The sequence below is a fragment of the Sapajus apella genome, unplaced genomic scaffold (assembly GCF_009761245.1).
Source record: "Sapajus apella isolate SASKATOON/1434 unplaced genomic scaffold, GSC_monkey_1.0 scaffold14, whole genome shotgun sequence".
NCBI lineage: Eukaryota > Metazoa > Chordata > Mammalia > Primates > Cebidae > Sapajus > Sapajus apella.
The window spans coordinates 409591-430553 of record NW_022436954.1 but is presented as its reverse complement, the minus strand read 5'-3'; the positions used below and the strand labels follow the sequence as shown (position 1 = coordinate 430553).

At 53.0% G+C, this 20963-nt stretch overlaps 1 protein-coding gene across 9 annotated transcripts in view; it reads right to left on the bottom strand.

Annotated features, from left to right (window-relative positions):
* Positions 1-20963, bottom strand: part of SHANK2 (SH3 and multiple ankyrin repeat domains 2) — a 687472-nt gene that overhangs the window by 531464 nt on the left and 135045 nt on the right. For all 9 annotated transcript variants that reach the window (XM_032282493.1, XM_032282495.1, XM_032282494.1 and 6 more), the window contains 3 exons: positions 11784-11987; positions 6536-6607; positions 4810-4918 (listed from right to left, as the gene is read on the bottom strand). In XM_032282493.1, the coding sequence (XP_032138384.1) occupies positions 4810-4918; positions 6536-6607; positions 11784-11987 (385 nt within the window). The remainder of the gene's footprint in view (positions 1-4809; positions 4919-6535; positions 6608-11783; positions 11988-20963) is intronic.

Here is a 20963-nt window from a genome sequence, read left to right as displayed (position 1 = left end):
GAAAAACAAGTGAGAATTCCCGACACACTGGGGGCAGGCACAGAAGTAGGGGGGTGGGTGGTGCAGGCCAGGGCTCACTCCACTGTCTGGAGCTGAGCCGTGGGTCTGCACTCGGCCTTTCATTCCAGAACTTTCCGCCTTAGTTACCCCTTTTCCCCTTTTACTTGCCATAAATAATTTTTTTGGCCTTACAAAAAATGCCGCTGTGTATGATCACTGTTAGTTTTATCGGCACAAAAACCCGCACACGGTGTTTATGGCAGCTTTCCCCACAATCGCCAAAAGGTGGAAGCAGCATCGATACCCCTCAGGAGGCAAGCAGATAAGCAAACGGCGGTATTTCGGAAACAGAACGTTATCCAGTGCCAAAAGGAAACGCACTTCCAAGCCATGAACAGGCCTGCAGGCCCCTTCCATGCGTGCTGCCAAATGAACAAAGCCAATCCCAAAAGCGCTGTGCGATTGTAAGATTCCAGCTCCGGGACATTCTGGAAAAGGCCAAACTATAGAGACAGCGAAAATGCCAGTGAGGATGAGTGCGGCGGCTCACCCAGCACTTTGGGAGGCCGAGGCTGGCAGATCACCTGAGGTCGGGAGTTCAAGACCAGCCTGGCGAACATGGTGAAACCCCTTCTCTACTAAAAATACAAAACTTAGCCAGGCAGGGCAGTGCACGTCTGTAATCCCAGCTACTAAGGAGGCTGAGGCAGGAGAATCGCTTGAACCCAGGAGGCGGAGGTTGCAGTGAGCTGAGATTGTGCCACTGCACTCCAGCCTAGGAGACAGAGTGAGACTCAGTCTCAAAAAAAAAGAAAAAGAAAAGAAAAGAAGGGGTCAGTGGCTGCCAGGGGCTCAGGGGAGGGAGGGACAAACGAGGCACAGAGGAGTCCTCGGGAGTGAAGCTGTTCTTTACAATACTGTGACGCTGGATACGGGACATCTGGCAAAACTGACAGAACGTACACCACCAAGCGTGAACCCTCGTGTAAGCCCAGACTCTAGGATCGCTGCTGGGGTCAACACCAAGCGTGGACCCCCCATGTGAGCTCTGGACTCTAGGATCGCTACTGGGTCACTGATTGTCACAGGCGTCACACACTAAAGAAAGATATTACTAACAGGGGAAACTGAGGAAGGGGTCAATATGGGAACTCGCAGTACTTCTAGTCAATTTTCTGTCAGCCTAAAACTGCTCTGAAAATTCAGCTCTGCTAATTTCACAGAAGGGAGGCAGGGTAGAGAACGCTGTCCTTGATAGAGGAATATCAGCTACTGCAACAGGAAAAACTGATTCATAAAACTACCATCTGGCCACCAGCAGGGGAGAACTGATCCTATAATTCTGCTTTATATTTTAAAACTGAAAATAAGAAGCCAGGCTCAGGGGCTCATGCCCGTAATCAGGAGGCTGATTTGGGAGGACCGCTTGAGCCCGGGAGTTCAAGACGAGCCTGGGTCACATAGGGAGACCCCCATTTCTACAAAAAATACAAAAATTAGCCAGGTATGATGGCACATGCCTGTAGTCCCAGCTATTCCAGAGGCTGACGTGGGAGGATCAACTCAGAGTTCAGGAGGTCAAGGCTGCAGTGAGCTGTGATTGGGCCAGCCTGGGTGACAGAGGGAGACCCTGTCTCAAGAAGTGGGGAGGAGAGGGAAGGGGAGGGCAGAGGCCAGGCGCCGTGGCTTACGCCGGTAATCCCAGCATTTTGGGAGGTCGAGGCTGGTGATCACTTCAGGTCAGGAGTTTGAGACTGGCCTGGGTAACATGGCAAAACCCCGTCTCTACAAAGAACAGCTTGGCGTGATGGTACATCCCTCAAGTCCCAGCTACTTGGGGGGCTGACGTGGGAGGATCACTTGAACCTGGGAGGTTGAGGCTGCAGTGAGCTGAGATTGCACCAGCGCACTCCAGCCTGAGTTACGGAGGGAGACTCTGTCGAAAGAAAGAAAATGAAAGGAAGGGAAGAAGGGAGGGAGGGAGGGAAGGCAAAGGAAAGAAAAGGGAAAGAAAAAACGGAAAAGAAAAGAAGCAATGATTTCCGTCAAGGCCAAAACCAAAACCAAATAAACCCCCCACCTACGTGTGGTCACCGTCTCCCTGGGAGGGGCAGGTGAGTGTCCCGTAAGACAGCATGCACGCATTCCGCCCCCCACGTGTTCCGTCCGCAGGCACCAGACCCACTGGGGCCCTGTCCTAGGCCCTGGCCCCGCTGGTCTCTGCCTTTGCTGGAGACCCTAGAATGCCTGTCCTTCACCATGAGCCACTTAACAGGGAGCTGATGACAGGAGGGGTTCCTGTGTCTTCTCTGGGTTTGGTCTTTCTCATCAGTAACCCAGCCCAGAGGCCTGTCGTCGTGGGAATATTTCAGAACATGAAATATTCTGAAATTTCATTGTCTCCACGGATCAGGCTCCCGAGCTGCTTCCACTCAGTTCTGGGGAAAGCGGTCAGGCCTTTCTCTCCTTTAATTTCACTGCTCCACCGCTGCTTACAACCGTGCACTTTCTGCTTTGGCACCAGCCTGATCCAGAACTCCGGCAGCACTTTGTACCCTAGGCAGGGCCCAGAGCAATGGCTGTTTCGGAGTCTGCGTTATGTGCTTTTAGCCGCAGATGGAGTAACAGTCATTTCAGAACCTTAAAGTAGAGAACACCAACAGTCAGGCGAAGGAAGCAGGGGGCTGAGGTCCCGGCTCAGGATGGGGGCCGGTTACAGGGGACACATATTGGCAGAGGGGAGTAGAGTGCTCAGAGGGGAGTCCCCCAGCCTCCCCTATGGCCAGGTCAAAGCAAGACCAGGCTGCCCAGTCCCCCACAGTGGCATCAGAAACAGCCCCAGACACAGCCAGGATGAAGACATAAGCGGCTCTGCCAGGGTGGTGGGAGCCGTGGCCAAAGGCTGCCTCCAGGGAGAATCCGGGTCAGGAGCTCGGGATGCAGACTGCCCAGGATGTGCCCGGAGGCTCAAGGTCATGCTCAGGAGCCCTGGGTCCGCTTACTTCCACAGCCTCAGATGGAAAGGGCTCGTGCCCTCACAGAGCCGGGAGCTGGTGCCGAAGAGAAGCCGCCACATCAGCACAGCATGAAACGCATCCACATCAGGGAAGGCCAGCTGGCCAGGGCCCGCCTGAGCCTCCTCCGGACCTGCACGCCCTCTGTGGCACCACCGTGGCCGGGCTTAGGCCTCTCTGCTCCCAGCTCAGCTCCTCTCCTCCTCCCCCTGCCAGCTCCACAGCCGAGGGCCACCGCCCACAAAAGATCAAGCCCTGCAGGGCCCCCCCAGATGCCCTGCAGGCATAGGGACTCCACCCCCCCACCCCCCACAGGCCCCTGTCCCCATCACTCCCTTTCCCTCCTCCTTCTTTCCAGAGTCCCCACTAACACAAGCCCAGCTCAGCCTCCTGCTCCATGCCACTGGCCAGGACTGCCCACACCTTCAGCGAAAGCCTGGCCTTGTCCATGTCACTCCCCTGCACGCAGGCCCCCAAGCTTCCCTGCCTCATGGAGGATCGGCGCAGGGTCTCAGGCGTGCTCAGCTGTAGCCAGGCACTCACCTCCCTTCCCGTCCCCACCCCTGGGTGCACTCTGTCCCCTCTGAGCTGCACTCATGCAGTCCCACCTCCCAATGTTACAGGCATCAAAGCCGCCAGCAGCCACAAGCCCGGGCCGGCTTTTTCTGCTGCTCACAGGGAAACCTAAGAGACGCAGACAATTGCATAGAGGCAAGGATGGTCCCGCAGCAGTGCTCAGACCGAGCTGTGCAGGCTGGATTCACGCCCAACAGGCTCCCCAGCCGGCGTTCAGAGGTCCCAGGAGGCTCCCACAAACGATGAGAAATCAGATTCCTCAGTTGACAAACACATTTGTCATGTACTCAGTATTTTTGAGGTGTGACACAAGTATGTGACAATGGCACTACACCATGCAGGGGCCGAGAACAGGGCTGGCACACCCAAGACAAGAGGGAAGGGAGGTCCCCACTGCCCGGAGTCCAGGAGGAGAGTTCCCAGCCCAGGGCCAGGGTAGCCCTCCTGAGCGGGCATGAGACCCTCACCTCTGCTGCTCTTGGTTCTCCATAAGTACCTAACCTCTGCCTGCCTACTCCAGCTGGTACCCTGCTGGCAAAGGACTGTCAGCTGGGCTGACGGTGCCCCCGCCCAGGACAGTGGGACTGTCTGGAGATCAACTGCTGGCTATCACAGCTAGGGGCTGCTCTTGATGCCAAGTGCAGGTGGGGGCTGCCGCTGAGCCCTACGGTGCCCTGGGCGGTCATGCTGTAAGACTGCCCAGGTGAAGAACCAGCAAGGGCTTAGGCTGTCTTTCCCGACCGATGCTTAGAGGCCTGCGTGCACGAGGAATGTAGGTTCCCGCAGGTGAACAAGACGTGTGTGTGCAGATGCCTGTCTGCTGGGTTGCCCGTGCCCAGAGGGAGGCGGAAACGCACATCCTCCGCCTTTGCAAACGTACGTGTCGTCCAAAGGTCCGTGTGCCCGAGGCTGGCCCACAGCAGCACAGCACATGTCTGTCATCTGCTCATTCATTCACTCACTCACTTCCTCAACAACTCTGCACTGAGCACCTACCACGCTCCAGGACCCATGGGAGATGCTGAGGATGCCCCACAGGAAAGATGGGCTCAGCCCCGTCCAACCAAGAAGCCAGAGGAGAGTGAGAACGCGTCTTTAAACACCAAGCAAAACCAAGTAAAACACAACTGCCACATTATTCACGGGTAGCCTGAGCAGCAGGGCGGCCCTTTCTATGCTTCCGTAAAGCCTGGTAAGGTCCCCTCTAGCGAGTGCCTACCTCCCGTCTCCAGGTCGTGGAAATTGGGATCCAGGCCTCGGTCCAGCATCTTGGCGATCTTCTCCACCGAGCGATGCTGAATGTGATCCATACATTTCTTCAGATTGGTCTAAAAGGAAAAATAATACAGTGGAAACATCTGTATGAGAAACGTCCCCACCCGAGCAACAAGTGAGACCTCGTCTCTACACAAAAATTAAAAAATTAGTCAGACACGGTGGCACAGGCCTGTGATTCCAGTGACTTGGGAGGCTGAGGCGGGAGGATCGCCCAAGCAGAGGCTGCGGTGTGCTGTGTTCATGCCACTGCACTCCAGCCTGGGCAACAGAGCAAAACTTGTCTCAAAAAAGAAAAAGAAATCTCTTTCCAGGCTCTGGGAAAATTCCTGACTGGTGACTCGGGAGACCCCCCCCTTGCCAGGGCCCACTGCAGGTCCCGAGGCTCCTGGAGCTGAGCACAGTGCCTGGCACGTGGCAACTGCAATCAGCTTGTCCTGGATGAATGTTCAAAATCCCCTTACCGTTCACCTTCCTTGTGCTATGGACTTAATGTGTGTGTCCCCCCAAAATTCATAAGTTTAATAATCTCCAATAATAGCATTGAGAGGTGAGGCCTTTGTGAGGTGATGAAGTCAGGAGGGTGAGCCCTTGTGAATGGGATTAACGTCCCTACAAAAGAGGTCCCAGAGAGCTCCCTCGTCCCTCCCTCCACGTGAGGACACAGCAAGACAGCAAACTCAGAACTGGGTCTTGACCAGACACTGACCCTGCTGATGCCACGATCTCAGACTTCCAGCCTCCAGAATGGTGAGAGACACACTTCTGTTGTCTATAAGTTGACCAGCCTGGGCGACAGAGCAAGACTCCGTCTCAAGCAAATAAAAAAGAGAATCCTTGCATCCATCTTATATAAGAAGAGGGGACAGCAAAACAAAAACCCAGAATATCCTGCTGGCTGAGAAACCCGTTGGTGAGCCGGCAGCTGCAGGTAAGCTCACCTGGAGAGCATCAGGGCCTGGGAAGGGAAGTGCCTTGGGCAGCTGCCACGACTCTCCACCCGTGCTCTGCAGGGAATGCTGTGGGACCCTGCTTCGGAACAGCACCAGGGGCCGCAACAAAATCCTCCTGGGATTACAGGTTCCTCCTCGTGTGGGTTAAGCAAAGCGCCCTGCCCACACACCCTAGGCTTCAGCCCCCACTCTCCAGGCCTCCTCCTTGACGTGCACAGCATCCTGAGAAAGAGCGGGGTGTCTGTGGTGTGAACGTCTTATCTGGAACGGTGAGCTCGAGGCACAGTGCTTTCAGCTGGGGTCTGAACGCTCCACGCCACGCCCCTGCTGCTCACCTGCAGCCGAACTTCAGTGCCGTTATGTCAACAGCACTTTAACAAGTTTATGCTGAAGCAACCACAGCGGAAAACCAACACGGTGCTTGGCATGGACCCCCTCCCCTCCACCACGCCGTGCGTCCAAACCCCACTGCCTTCAGAGCCACTGCTTTTGAACCTCTCTGCAGCAGCCGGCGGGATCTGCCCGCTTCCCTGAGCCCCCACAGCCGCGCTGAGCAGCCCCTGCTGCCTCCCAGGTGGGTCTCCGCAGCGCGCACCACGGGGGCCGGTCCACCTGGACCTCCCAGCCCGGCTACACGCCACATCAGATGCACAGAAGGTGCCCCTGGATAACAAGGAGAACGCCATGCATGTAAGCCACAGCCCACTCCCTGCATACCTTCGTGTGGAGCTTGGCCAATTGTTTCTCATCCAGACTGGCTTGTTTATACACCCGCTTCTTGTATCGAAACTGGCACAGAAACAGAAGAGGAAACAAGTCAATACTTCACACGGCTGTGCAGAGGAAACACGGGCCTCGTGCTTGGCTACGTCACTGAAGACGGGGAACCCCACAGCAGACTCTTCCAGTTTTAAATAAACGACGCGTGTGTGCACTGCAGAGCCTACAACATCCCAAGCGTCACTTGTGCCAAGATTCTATGGCAGTTTAGCTACAAAGCCATAAAAAGCAGCACGAGCAAGGGGAAGGGAAGACCCTGCAGGTGAGAAGCTGGGAGGCCTCCCACCCAATGAGGGGCTCCCTGGCTGACTGGGTGGTCGCGGCTCCTCCCGGGAGAACCGATCTGCCCTTGGTACGGCATTTCTAGTCAATGAGGACGCTGCTTCAACACCAGGTTTTTCTCCACATTGTCCACCTTTGTTAAAACACACCTTCGAAGCCCGGCCTGGGAATGGCCCCACCTCCTTGTACTCCCACCACCTTTGCCCAGAAAGAGGGAGCTACTGTTTTCCCTCCGAACAGCAGCGCCTCCTTTGAACTGGAAATGACATCACTGCATGAACCGGGGAGCAGTCTTCCTCAGACGTAGGAGCAAGCAACGTTGCCAGAGTGGGCTTGGTGGGTCTCTAAAACGCCTCCTCCCTCCCCCAGACCCCCGCTTGGCTGGAGATGCTGCGGAAGGTCTGGGAAGGGCGCTGAGCATTTGGGAGTCACTGGAGTTTGGAGCCGAGACCTCTGTTCCCACCCCAGCCCCAATGCTCTCTACTCACAGAGTAAGTCAGGGCTGGGCACTTCCCTGTCTCACCTCAGTTTCCTGATCTGCCCCATGGGGATAATAGCCCCCACCTCCCAGGGTGGCCTGGGCATTGAATGTGAGCTTCCCTGCAGACCTGGCACTAGACAAGTCCACTGCATCCCTCGCTCCTCACTGCCCTTGATGCTGTCACCCTCCACGGTTACACACGTGCTCAGGGCCAGCAAAAACTGCCCCTGGGTGAAATGACGGTGCGGGGCAGTGGGTGGGTGAGCTCATCCTGGAACCGAAAGTCTTGTCTCACAGAAAGCATCCAAATAAACACCCCATTCTCCTTTCTCCGCCACGCCAAACAAAATGGGCATTTGACAAAAGGCAAAATTATTTTGCACAGACTGAAACTGCTGGGGTTCTGTTTTTAAAACCAGCGGTGAAATGAGAAAGCTCTGCGAAACCAGGCTGCAGAGTTTGGGGAGAAAGTGTGACGGTCAGAACGGCACCTGTTCATTTCCCAGAACGGGGCAGGCAGTTGGGGCTCCAGGCCCATTTTAGAATTTCCACCTCTGATTCCAGATTCCAGGACGGCAGGTTCTGTGCGTCCGTACTCTGGGACCAATCGCACCTCTGGTCCAGATTTCCAAAACCACTGAAGAGGATGCCAGGTGCCTTCTCAGGCTCACGATCGCATGGCTAAGCCTAAAACTCACAGGGAATGCAATTCCACAGGTCCCCTTTCCAGATATAAAATAATCCGCTCAGACCCATAGCATCTCTGGGCAGGACGGTAAAGTACACAACAGAGAGTGTTTATTCCAGAGCCATAAACATTTACAGCTCGTGGCTACAGAGGACTCTGCCTCAGGACCACAGATCCTTTTTCTTGCTATTTCCCTAACATTTCATAAGCAGCCCATCATATTGTACTGAAATTATCTGAGGCAAAGAGCCCAGAATGATACCTGCCCCTAACGTGTACAATCCCTGTGCCAATCTCGGCCTTTGCAGTGGGTCACCTGGCGGGACAGTGGCCCAGGGAGATTAATAAACCTAAGTATCAACAACAATTCAGGCCCAGTGGGTGGCTCATGCCTGCAATCACAGCACTTTGAGAGGCTGAGGCGGGCGGATCACTTGAGGTCAGGAGTTTGAGACCAGCCTGGCCAACATGGTGAAACCCCATCTCTACTAAAAATACAAAAATTAGCCAGGTATGGTCACGGGCGCCTCTAGTCCCAGCTACTCAAGAGGCTGAGGCATGAGAATCGCTTGAATCCAGGAGGCGGAAGCTGCAGTGAGCTGAGATCACACCACTGCACACCAGCCTGGGCAATAGAGGAAGACTCGATCTCAAAAAAAAAAACAACAAAAAATAAAAAGTATCAGCAACGATTTTATGACAGTGAAACCAGAGCATCAGCTGCAACGTCCATTTGGGGATTGCGGATGGTCAGGCTCATGCCACACATACGCCGCTGCTCTGTGAATACTTCCTCTGGGCCTCATGGCCAGGCCCGAGAGTCACTGCAAACATTCCCTCAATATCATTACCGGGAATCTGGGGCTCAGAGGAGCCCCAGAATCTTGGGTGGCTGGCTCGAGGTTGCACAGCTACAGGTACGGGGCGCAGATGCAGAGCAGGCCCCCAAATTCTCTGGCCTTCTTGCCCAGTTTTACTGCCATTACGGAAATGATCAGTCACTGAAATAAACTGTGTGTATTTACTCTTCCTGGTCCATCAGCTCCCACTGGAGTGTAAGGTCTGTGGGATCAGAACCTTGACTTTTCTGTGCCTGGAAAGTGTCTGGTCCTTAGTTGGACCTCAGTGATAATTTTTTCCCAATGGATACCCATTTCACAGACAAGCAAACTGAGGCCAGGACACTTGAGTGATTTGCTCTAAACCACAAAACTTCCAAGTGGCATCTCATCTTCTTCTCCACCGAAACCCCTCCCCCAATCTGACGCATGGTCCACACTGGGGATCCCGATCACCTCGGCCTAAACATCACAACGGAACCCAGAGATGTGCAGATGAGGCACCACCTCAGCCCTGGGTTGGTGTCCATGACATCTTGGGTTTCAGGGGACTCTCCAGTCACTGCAGAGAGGACCCACTTAGGCTGCTGGCATGCTGGCTGCGATGACGCACCTGCGGCCTCTCGCCGTTGAGTAAGCTAAAACGAGCACAGTCACTGGATGACACCAACGTGCCGTGCAGGATCAGAAATCGCCCCTTACGGCTTCTCCTAAGTGACGAAACCCAACACGTCTACACTGCAGGAAACACTGCCTGTAAACTTGGGGCTCAGCAAGCCTGGGTCAGAAAGGCAGGCTCAGGGGTCGTGCGTCACGTGGAAATGCACTGGGCTGACCCATCTTACGGATCAGCCATTTCTGGAGGGAGGCCCGGGAACCTGTGGCTTCTGCCAGCAACTCCAAGAGCCCCGGTCACCCAGGAAGGAAGCAGAGGGCAGCTGTGCTGTTGAGAACAGCCAGATGGCCACGGCCACCCTGTTATCCAAGGACACAGAGACCAATTCGGGAATGGTATGGTTTGGATGTGTGTCCCCTCCAAATCTCATGTTCACACGTGATCCCCAGTGTTGGAGGTGGGGCCGGGTGGGAGGTCTTTTGGACCCCTCCTGAATGGCCTGGTGCCCTCCACATGGTAGTAAGTCAGTTCTTGATGTGTCCACGGGAGAGCCAGGAACGACTCCTCCCCTGCTCCCTCTTGCACCCCTCTTGCCATCTGCTTCTGCTTCGCCTTCTGCCGTGAGCACAAGCTCCCTGGGGCGTCGACACCGAGCCGATGCCAGCACCACACTTCCTGTACAGCCTGCAAAACCTCTCTTCTTTCAGCCAGCCTCAGTTATTTCTTTATAGCAATGTAGGAACACACTACCACAAGGAATAGGATGTCATTTAAAAATTCCTGCTTTGTGCCTGATTCCTGGCAGAGCTCCTAAAACCCTTGGAATGTCCTTGGTGATGAGAGTATCTCTGGAGCATTAATGAGATGACTCTTAACTCCCATGTAGCTTCCAGGATGGGGGCTGCTGGCCGGAAGGATCAGACGGTGACTCGAGGGTCAGGACTCCCAGCCTCCCTGCTGACTGGCAGGATGGAGTCCAATCACCAGGGTCAGTGACTTCATCCATCATGCCTACGTAATGAAACTTCTGCAAAAACCCCTAAACAACGGGGCCTGAGGGCCTCTGATCTAGCAAACACATCCACGTGCTGGGAGGGTGGTGCGCCCCCATCTTCACAGGGATGGAAGCTCATCCCTGGACAAGGTCCAGTTAAGAAGAGGCCCTCCCGACCTCACCCCATGCACCTCTCTATCAGCCGTGTGTTTGGACACTTTGTAATAAGCCTGGGATAGTAGTTAAAACGCCTTCTGAAGTTCTCTGTGCTGCTCCAGCAAGTGATCGAGCCCGAGAATGAGGTGGTGGGAACCCCTAGTTCACAGCCAAATGGGACAGAAGTGTGGGCGTCCTGGGGACCTGACACGTATGACTGGCATCTGAAGGGAAGACAGTCCGTGGGACCGAGCCCTTAAACTTGTAGTTAGTGTCAGAACCGAATTAATTCTTGGCATCCAGCCAGTGTCTGGAGAGGTGGAGAAGGGAAACACTCCATTCGTTAGGCACTGGGAGGGAGAAACTTAAAACCCCTCAGAGACGCATGGGGAGCCCCATCTGCACCACAGTCCTGGCTCTGTAAACCTGAATCAGTCCCACGGTTTATTACCCAGCAAGATTCCTCTCCAGGGATTCTTTGAATCTGCAGCAAAAAAAAAAAATGTATAAAAGTTGTACAGCAAGTATGCGACTCATGGCAAAATCAGATGCAACCCTGTGTTAGTCCATTTTCACACTGCTATACAGAAATACCTGAGGGTGGGTAATTTACAAAGGAAAGAGGTTGAATTTACTCAGAGTTCTACACGGCAGGGAGGCCTCAGAAACCTTACAATCATGGCAGAAGGCGAAGGGAAAGCAAGGACCTTCTTCACAAGGCGGCCGGAGAGAGAAGGGCGAAGGAGGAGCTTCCAGACACTTACAATAAAACTATCGGATCTCGTGCCAACTCCTCACTGTCATAAGAACAGCAGGAGAAACCGCCCCATCATCCAATAGCCTCCCTCCCTCAGTACATGGGGATTACAGGTCCCTCCCTCAGTACATGGGGATTACAGGTCCCTCCCTCAGTACATGGGGATTACAGGTCCCTCCCTCTACACGTGGGGATTACAATTAGAGGTGAAATTTTGGTGGGGACACAGAGCCAAGCCGTATCAAGCCTCAAGACCCCAGACTGATTTTTAAAAATGGGGATAATTTCCCAGTGCAAATGGAATTGGTGTCCTCCCCAGCACGTTTCCCCACCACCCACCACAGCATCCAGGCTGTGACAACCACAAAATACCTCCAGGGAAGGAACGCCCTCGCCCACGGGCGGCGGGTACTCCCGCAGGAGCCGCTCCTCATCCAGGAATTTGCCGTCGCGCCCATTGCTGGCCGGCTGGAACAGGCCGTAGTTCAGGACATCTTTCAAACTCTGGGTTAACGTACACAGGATCCGCTGCTTTGCAACCCACACCGTGGCGTCTGGGTTAAATCGGATGCATTTCTGTACGGAGGGACAAAGACAGCTGATGAGTGACCGAGGACGCTACGTGAGTCGCCCACTTGGGGCACGTGGTCAGAGACGGCAAAGCTGTTTCCACCCCTTCCTGACGCTTCCTCTGAGCGGTGAACCCATGGCTTTTCAGACTGAAGAATAAAGCCTGCTGGTCGCTGGACAGAGACATTTGGTAAATATAAAAGGGCCTCATTGGCCTTGATCTCACCATGGACTCAATTTTCTGGCACTCACAGCATCTTTTTGGTCACCAAGGACCACCTGTCACCTCGGGGCACTCTCTCTCACTTGCATAGCACTTCCAAACTCCAGCGATTCCAGAAACACAGATCACAGACCCCACTTATGTCCCCCCAGTGGGTGGGGCCTGAGAACCTCCATCTCTGACAAATCCCAAGGTGCCACTGCTGCTGCCGTCCTGGGGAACACATGTCGAAGGCCACAGCCAGCGTGTATTACAAAGTGACTTCATTTTGACGCGAATCATTCTTTAGTGTTTCAGACTCAATGGAAGCCTTTGTCTTACAACCACGTCGATGGGAAAGTCTTCATACGACCCACGCAGACTCTGAACAAAAAGCTTTAAAAACGCAGACATCGCAGCTCCCAAAGGACACAGGAAAGCAATTACGAAAACATAACTTGATAGAAATCAAATCAGTTGCTACCGGAGGTCATTTCTGCAAAGTTAAATAATGTCACCAAGGCCTGCACACCAATCACAACACTGCAAGCACAGAACAGCACCTCTGAGAGCCAGAAAAAACGACAACTTGGTCACGCTCCCAGGTCCCTTCTGGGAGACTCACCAGTGAGCCAGGAAAGGCAAAAGCCAGGTAGACCCACTTCTAACCGTGGCTTCTGATTTTTGTTGAATTAAGATTATATTCTACTGAATAGCTGTCAGCAGGGGCTCCGTAATTCACTTTGTCACTGTCAAAGCGTTCAGAACTAAAGGAGGTCTGGCTGAACATGAGGCTCAAACCCATTCTCTATCTGGGGATTCTGGGGGTTTGTGCCCAAGAAAGCAAAAGGCCCTGCCATCTTCCCAAGACAACCCCAGGGGAAGTTCCTCATTGCTGGGAAGATGATCCTGGGGGGGCCAACAGGAGCCGGGGTTCAGCAGGCGGCCAGAGTCCTCCGAGCCAGAAACCCGACACCCTGTGCACAAAAGCTCCGGCTTCTCCCTTCCAATGTCAAAGGCTGAGCTCAGTGTGGCTCTCAAAGCTCCCCAACAGGGCTGTGAGGCTGGGTGGGGCAGCTGTGTATTCCAGGAAGATTTCCAGACCCGCACCCTCCCTCGTCCTTGGCTGAGCAAGACGTCTCTGGAAACTCCGGGCACAAGAAGCAAGCTGTGTCAGGTGTGACCAGGCGGGGCAGCTTGCTACTCAGCCTTCAGTCTCAGGAATCCTTCTCGGCCCCTCCAACTCAAGCTCCAACATCCACAGAGCCCTTGGCCCCCTCCCTGCCACCTGCAGAGAAGATTCAGCCAAGGCAAAATTCCCTGGAGGCGCACAGGGCTCTGAATCGCCTCTCAGGGGACATCTGTGCCACTGCAGGTGACTGCAAAGATGGGTGGCCATCATCATTTGTGGACAGGGCAGGGATGCTGCGTCCATGCAGCACATGGGCTAACCCAATGATGCAACACCCATCTGCTACAGAAAAGGCCAAGAGCACCCCCTTGAGAATCATCTAGAAGGGGCAGGAGCTCAACTGTTGGAAAGGCCTGCGTTTGCAACCCAGTGGCGCACACCAACCTTGATTCCTAGGGAAACCTACCTACCCAGCAGTCCTCTGATTCCCCCATGAAAATCAGAGCCCATACTTAACTTCAGGGCTGTGGTCAGCATCAAACGTAACATAAATAACACACGTTGTTATGGGCTGAACTTGTGCCACTGAATTAATGTTGAAGTCCTAACGCCCATACCCTAAGAACGTGATTTATTTGGGAGTAGGATCTTTGCAGATGTAATCAAGTTAAGATGAGGTCACAGGGGAGCAGGGTGGGCCCTAACACACTGACTGTGTCCTTTAAAAGTAAGAAAATCTGGACACAGCGCCATGCACACAGGGAGAAGACCACATGAATGGGAAGAAAGAGACCGGTGTGTCGCATCTGCAAACCCAGCAACGCTGATTGCTGCTAAACCTCCAGCAGCCAGGGGGAGAAGCCGGGGACAGATTCTCCCTCAAGCCTCAGAAGGACCCAACCTTGCCTCCGCTTGACCTTGGACTGCCAGCTTCCAGAATGTGAGACAATACATGTCTGTTATTTAAGCCAGCAGTCTGTGGTTGGTTATGGCAGCCAAGGGAACTCTTAAATGTGTGAATCACCTGCCACTTACCGCGGCAGCCAAAAGCAGCAGCCCCATCATCTCTGAGATCAGAACTCCACGGTCGAGCATTCCCAGCTCCCAGGGAGCTCCCCTCCCTCCGTATGTGATGGGAGCCGCCGGCATGTTCACACCAGCCCCAGGCAAGCCCACGATGTTGGAAGACACTTTGGCTGAGTCCTGCTTCAATTCTTCACTTACCCCTCAGCGACTCACCGCCCAATCAGGCAAACCCCAGGTCCAAGAGTGGCCCTGACACAGCGCAGGTGACCGATACTGGCCAAATGGACGACGTGGGAGCCGCAAAGACAATAATAAGCAAACCAGCCTGAGGCCACTATCTGCAGTCAGGAAAGACACCCACTCCGCTGTCGGACTACATGGGAAAGGCTAACACGCGTTCCCTTCAGGGCCCAGAGGAAGGCGTAAGTGGCACTGCTTGGTGAGGAATGTCCATCAGAGGCCACTGCCCAGGAACACAGAGGGATGTGCGAGTCTGGGGTGGGACTTCCAGGCTGAAGGCCCAGCATAAGGAGACAGAGGGACGCAAAGGAACAGTGATGAGGCTGGCAGGTGGATGGCCCAAGACAGTTTCTGCCTTAAGTGACCCTTCCTGGTCCCACTGTGACCAGTGCGAGCTTGGTCATGTAAATTTCTCCTTGAAGAGCACCATAGATGATTCTGGTCTCCCCGCAGCCCTGTGAGGTGGTTATTCCTTTGTAATTTGTTAGACGTGTTCTGAGTGAGTGATTTGTTAGATGACCCACAGATAGCAGAGAAAGGATGGCCAAGACAACAGTGTGTCTTCTCATTATTCTCATTCTCCAGATGAGGAAACTGAGTCTCAGAGACTCCAAGTAACAACCCCGAGGTCACATTTCTAGAAAGCAGTAGATGTCTGATTTAAATCCGAGTCAAGTCTGCCCATCTCCTGAGTCCTTGCTGTGTAAATGATAGATTATGTTCCTCTCTATACACACCCACTGCCAACCTCAGTGGAGGCAAAATAGAAATATAAATTAGAGGCATATCCCATTCTACTGAACTTAGCTTTACCGAGCTTCACAGAGAACGTGTTTTACAAATTGGAGGTTTGTGGCAACTCCGGAAGGAGCAAATCCATCGGCACGATTTCTCCAACAGCATGTGCTCATTCATCTCTCCGTGTCACCTGTGGGTAATTCTTGCACTAGGTCACATTTTTCATAATTGTGGTATCTGTTAGGATGATCTGTAGCCAGTGATCTTTGATGTGACTATTGTCATTTTTCTGGGGTGTTATGAGCCACGCCCCATATACGTTACGGAGCTTAATCGACAAACGTTCTGCGTGTTCTGACTGCACCACTGACCAGCTTTTCTCCCACCTCTCTTTGGGCCTCCCTACGTCCTCAGACACAATAATATTGAAATCAGGTCAAGTAATAACCCAACAGTGGCCCCTACGTGTCCACGTGAAAGGAGAGGAGTCACACATCTCATTTTAAACCAAAAGCTAGAAATGATCAAGCTTAGCGAGGAAGACACATTGAAAGCTGAGTCAAAAGTGAGGCTTCGTGTGCCAAACACCAAGCCAATAAGTGAATGCAAATGAAATGATTCTGAAGGAAATCAGAAGTGCCACTCCAGTGAACACGCAAATGATGCGTGAAACGGGACTTAGTGCTGACAGGGAGAAGGTCTGAGTCGTCAAACTTGGATGATCAAGCCGGTTGCAGCATTCACTTAAACCAAAGCCTGATCCCGAGCAATGCCCTGACTCTCTTCGATTCCATGAAGGCTGAGAGAGATGGGGAAACTGCAGGAGAAAGGCTGGAAACCAGCAGAGGGTTATTCATGAGGTGGAAGGAAAGAGGCCATCTCCATAACAGAAAATTACAAGGTGAAGCAGCAAGTGCCGATGGAGAAGCTGCAGCCAGTTCTCCAGAAGATCTAGCTAAGACCATCGGTGAAGGTGGCTACACTAAACAGATTTTCGGTGTAGACAAGACAGCCTTCTAGTGAAAGAAGGTGGCATCTAGAACTTTCGCAGTTAGAGACAAGAAGTCGGTGCCTAGCTTCGAAGCTTCAGTGGACTGGCTGTCTTGTGAGGGGCTAATGCAGCTGGTGACTTTTTTCTCCCCCATTTATTTATTTTATTGCATTTTAGGTTTTGGGGTGCATGTGAAGAACATGCAAAATTGTTGCATAGGTACACATGTGGCAGTGTGATTTGCTGCCTTCCTCCCCATCACCTACATCTGGCATTTCTCCCCTTGCTATCTCTCCCCAGCTCCCCACCCCGCACCGTCCCTCCCCTATTTCCCCCCAACTGACCCCAGTGTGTAGTGCTCCCCTCCCTGTGTCCATGTGTTCTCTTTGTTCAACACCCGCCTATGGCTGAAAACATGCGGTGTTTGATTGACTTTTAAGTGGTAAGCCTGTGCTGCTCACACATCATTCAAAAAACCCCAGGGTCCTTAAGAATGATGCCAAATCAACTCTATCTGTGCTCTATAAAGGCAACAGCAAAGCCTGGATGACAGCATGTCTGTTTACAGCACGTGTTACTGAATGTTGTAAGCCCCACTGTTGAAACCTAATGCTCAGAAAAAGAGATTCTTTTCCAAATATTACCTGTCCTTGACAACGCACCTGGTAACTCAAGAGCTCTGATGGAGATGCACAAGGAGATAAACGTTTTCATGCCTGCATATACAATATCCATTCTGCAGTCCATGGATTAAGGAGGAATTCTGACTTTCAAGTCTTATTATTTAACAACATATTTTGTGAGACAGTAGCTGCCATAGATCCCTCAGAGCATCTCGGCAAAGTCAACTGAAACTTTCTGGAAAGAATTTGGCATTTCAAATGCCATTAAGCATACTTGGCCGGGCGTGGTGGCTCACGCCTGTAATCCCACCGCTTTGTGAGGCTGTGGTGGGTGGATCACCTGACATCAGGAGACCAGCCTGACCAACATGGAGAAACCCCATCTCTACTGAAAATACCAATTTAGCCAGGCATGGTGGTACATGCCTGTAGTCCCAGCTACTCGGGAGGCTGACGCAGGAGAATTGCTTGAACCCGCGAGGCAGAGGTTGCAGTGAGCGGAGATCACACCACTGCACTCCAGCCTGGGCAATAAGAGCAAAAATCCACCTCAAAAAATAAAAATAAAATAAAAAAGACTATTCACAATTCATGAGAGGAGGTGAAAATAGCAACATGAAGTTTAGAAGAAGTTGATGCTAACCCTCATGGATGGCTCTGAGGGATTCAGGTCCTCCGTAGGGGAAGGAACTGCAGATGTTGTGGAAACAGTAAGAGAACTGGAATTAGAAACGGAGCTGAAGATGGGTCTGAATTGCTGCAATCTCATGATAAAACTTGAATGGGTGAGGAGTTGCCTCTTAGGGATGTGCACAGAAAGTGGTTTCTCCAGACAGAATCTGCTCCTGGGGAAGATGCGGTGAACACTGCTGAAATGACAACCCAGGATGTAGAATATTCCAGAAAGTGAGTGGATAAAGCAGTGCAGGGTTTGAAAAGATTTCATCCAATTCTGAAATGAGTTTTACTCTAGGTAAAATGCTATCAAACAGCATTGCGTGCAGCAGACAAATCTTTCATGAGTCAATTAACGCCGCAAACCTCACTGCTGTCTTATTTCACGGAACTGCCACTCCGGTCAGTCCGCAGCCATTGATACCTAGGTAAGACCTCCCACCAGCAAAAAGACTGTGGCCCGCTGAAGATGCAGGGGGCTCAAGTACATTTAACAATAAATTATTTTTTAATTAAGGTATATACATTGCTTTTTTAGACATGACACTATTGCATACTTAATAGACTACATAGACTATAAATCCAACTTTTATACGCACTGGGAACCCAATGCCACATTTTATTGCAAGAGCCATTTTATTGCAGTGGTCTGGAAACAGACTCCCTATCTCTGAGATGTGCCCACTATGTGAGTCACTGAGAATGCTGAAGAGGATGTTGATGTTCAGGTCACCTCTGGATCAGAAGAAATACTCCCTCCGTTCAGACTTTCCGGGTACCAGTGTGAGGCTGCATACAAGCCCATACCCCAGCCTCTGGTGGCCCAGCCGTCCTCTCCCTGTCTGCCGGCTGGAGCCCCCTCACCCTTTTCACCAGGGCTGAGGTCTCGTGATGCCACCTCCCTGGCCTCCTGCAGGCTAAGCTGACCACTGGGCACCATCAGCATGAATACAGGGAGCTGGTCTGACTGCCCGCAGCCATCAGGCCGGCTGATCAGCCCTGCTCCCTTTCCTGTCCAGCCTGTGGGTCTCAGCCTCTCCACCCTGCACTGCCTGTCTCCCAGCAGGGTGGGGTAGGCGGAGGGGCAGGGCTGAGTTTCATATTTTGCCTTAGGATGTTTCTCCTCGCTCTGTCCTAATAGGCAGGCAGGAGCTGGTCACTCTGTCATTCAATCTCCTGAAGGCTGTGATGTCCAGATCCTTATGAAAACTGCCACCTGCCTGGCCTGAGAGATGTGGCTTAAGGCACAGAAAACTTGCAGGTGGATGTAATGAGATCTCCGAGACCCAAATCAGGCTGGCTTCTCCCTCACTTCCAGAAAGGCAGCGCATGCAGCATGAGCCGGGTGGCCACGGAGTGGGACGGGGCTGGTGTGGTCAGGAGCTGTGGAGAAGGGGTTGTGGCTCATGCCAGCCTTGTGATGATGTACACGCCGATCCAGGGAAGTTCTCCTGACTTCTAAAGGCAGCTGCAGTTCTCCTCAATTTCCCTTCGTACCACAAAAGCCCTCAGCCACAAAAGGGAGCTGTGTCCTAGCACAGATGAACCATCCGCATCTCCCTGTCCCTCCTCCTTACTCCTCCCCATCTCTCTCTCCCCCTACATCTGTCTCAGCACTGCTGTACCATCCAGCCAGTTAAGCGCTCCTCCCTGCCCCAGACCGAGCCGCCTGAGGACAGGGGTTTCTTTTTCTTTGCATAACCAAACCAAAGCTCGTAAATGTAGATGGAATCGAACAGCTTCGGATCAACATTCCAGACGTGGAATGCTCCTGGGTGATCTAGTCCAACAGTCAAGAAAGGTCTGGACTTCACAGTAGGGCTGACGGGAGCTTCTGCCTCCTGAGCCTTGCTTGTGCTCAGCGGACTATGCAGACCGTGAACTGTAGCAATGACCCTGCGAGGGGAGGCTATGCCACCAAGGCCTGCAGAGCTGTAAGTCACAGAGCTAGGGGTGGCCACGCTGTTGAACAGAATGACACACCTGCACCCTCCCCCACCCTTAGTACAATTCATGGTCAAGCTCCAATCAAAACCAAAGGGCAGCCTGGGCAACAGAGAAAAACTGTCTCTACAAAAAATGAAAATTTCTAAAAATCAGCCACGGGTGGTGGTACGTGCCTGCAGGCCCAGCTACTCTGGAGGCTGAGGTGGAAGGATCCCTTGAGCTGGGAGGTGATGGCACTGCTGCACTGCAGCCTGGGTGACGGAGCAGGACCCTGACTCAGAACAGAACAAAAGAAGAAAACGGAGCGTGTGAGGGAGAGTCACACACTTGGCTAGCATCAGTTACAAGTATTCTGCAAGGTGAGAGGCTAAGACTGAGACTACCGGAGTGTGGGCAGAACGCGGGCACTGGACACAGACAGAGGCAGTGGTGCTGGGCCTGCCTGCCACTTACGCTGAGTTATGAGCCGCTCGGGCTGCCATGGCAAAGTGCCGCAGACGAGGCTGCGTCAACCACAGACATTTGTTGTCTCCCATTCTGGAAGCTGTAAGTCTGAGATCAAGAAGTCTGCAGGGCTGGTTCCTCCGGAGGCCTCTCTGCCTGGCTTGCCGACGGCTGCCTTCTCTCCATGTCCTCAGGTGGTTGTCCCTCTGTGCGTGTCTGTGTCCTCACCTCCTCTTCTGATGAGGACTCCGTCCAGTCCAGAGGGATCAGGGCCCACTCTAACAACTTCTTTTACCTTGATTGCCTCTATAAGGAGTCAATCTCCAAATAAAGTCTCATTCTGAGGTCCTGGGTTAGGGCTTCATTCAACACAGGAATCTTGGTGGGGGGCAGGCTTAGCCCACGACACCGAACGATCATGAGTGAGTGTCTGCAACCCACTGCGGGCCACCACGTGCCTGCGGCGGGACACGTCTGCATTGATGAGTAAGTCACATCAACGACAGTGGATCACCAAACCAACGCCACAAAGTGTCTGGCCTGCCAGGGTTACAGGAGCTTCTTGGGCAAGGCTGTTTTGATGTATAGCAACGTGGCAAGAGAGTTTCACGTGAGAGCTAGATTGCTTTCCGAATCTGTTTTGGGCTCTGTAAGATGGAGGTGATGACGGGTGGAAGACTGTGGTGAGGGCGAGGGAGTGTCTAGACCAAGCCTGAGAAAATGGTCCACGTTACACCATATAAAATAGGTCTTACTGCCGTGGGTTATCCAAAGGCCGTGGCAAGAGCCATCGGCAGCACGAGACTCAGATCACAGATGGATTCAGGGACCTCCACCTCTACTCTGCCTGCTAATCCACCTTCCTCTTGACTTCTACCCAAGGAGCCCAGGAAAAACCCAGAGGGGAGAAATGGCCAGGGCATCTCAGCTCGCAGCCCACAGGGACATTCCCTATTCGGGATCT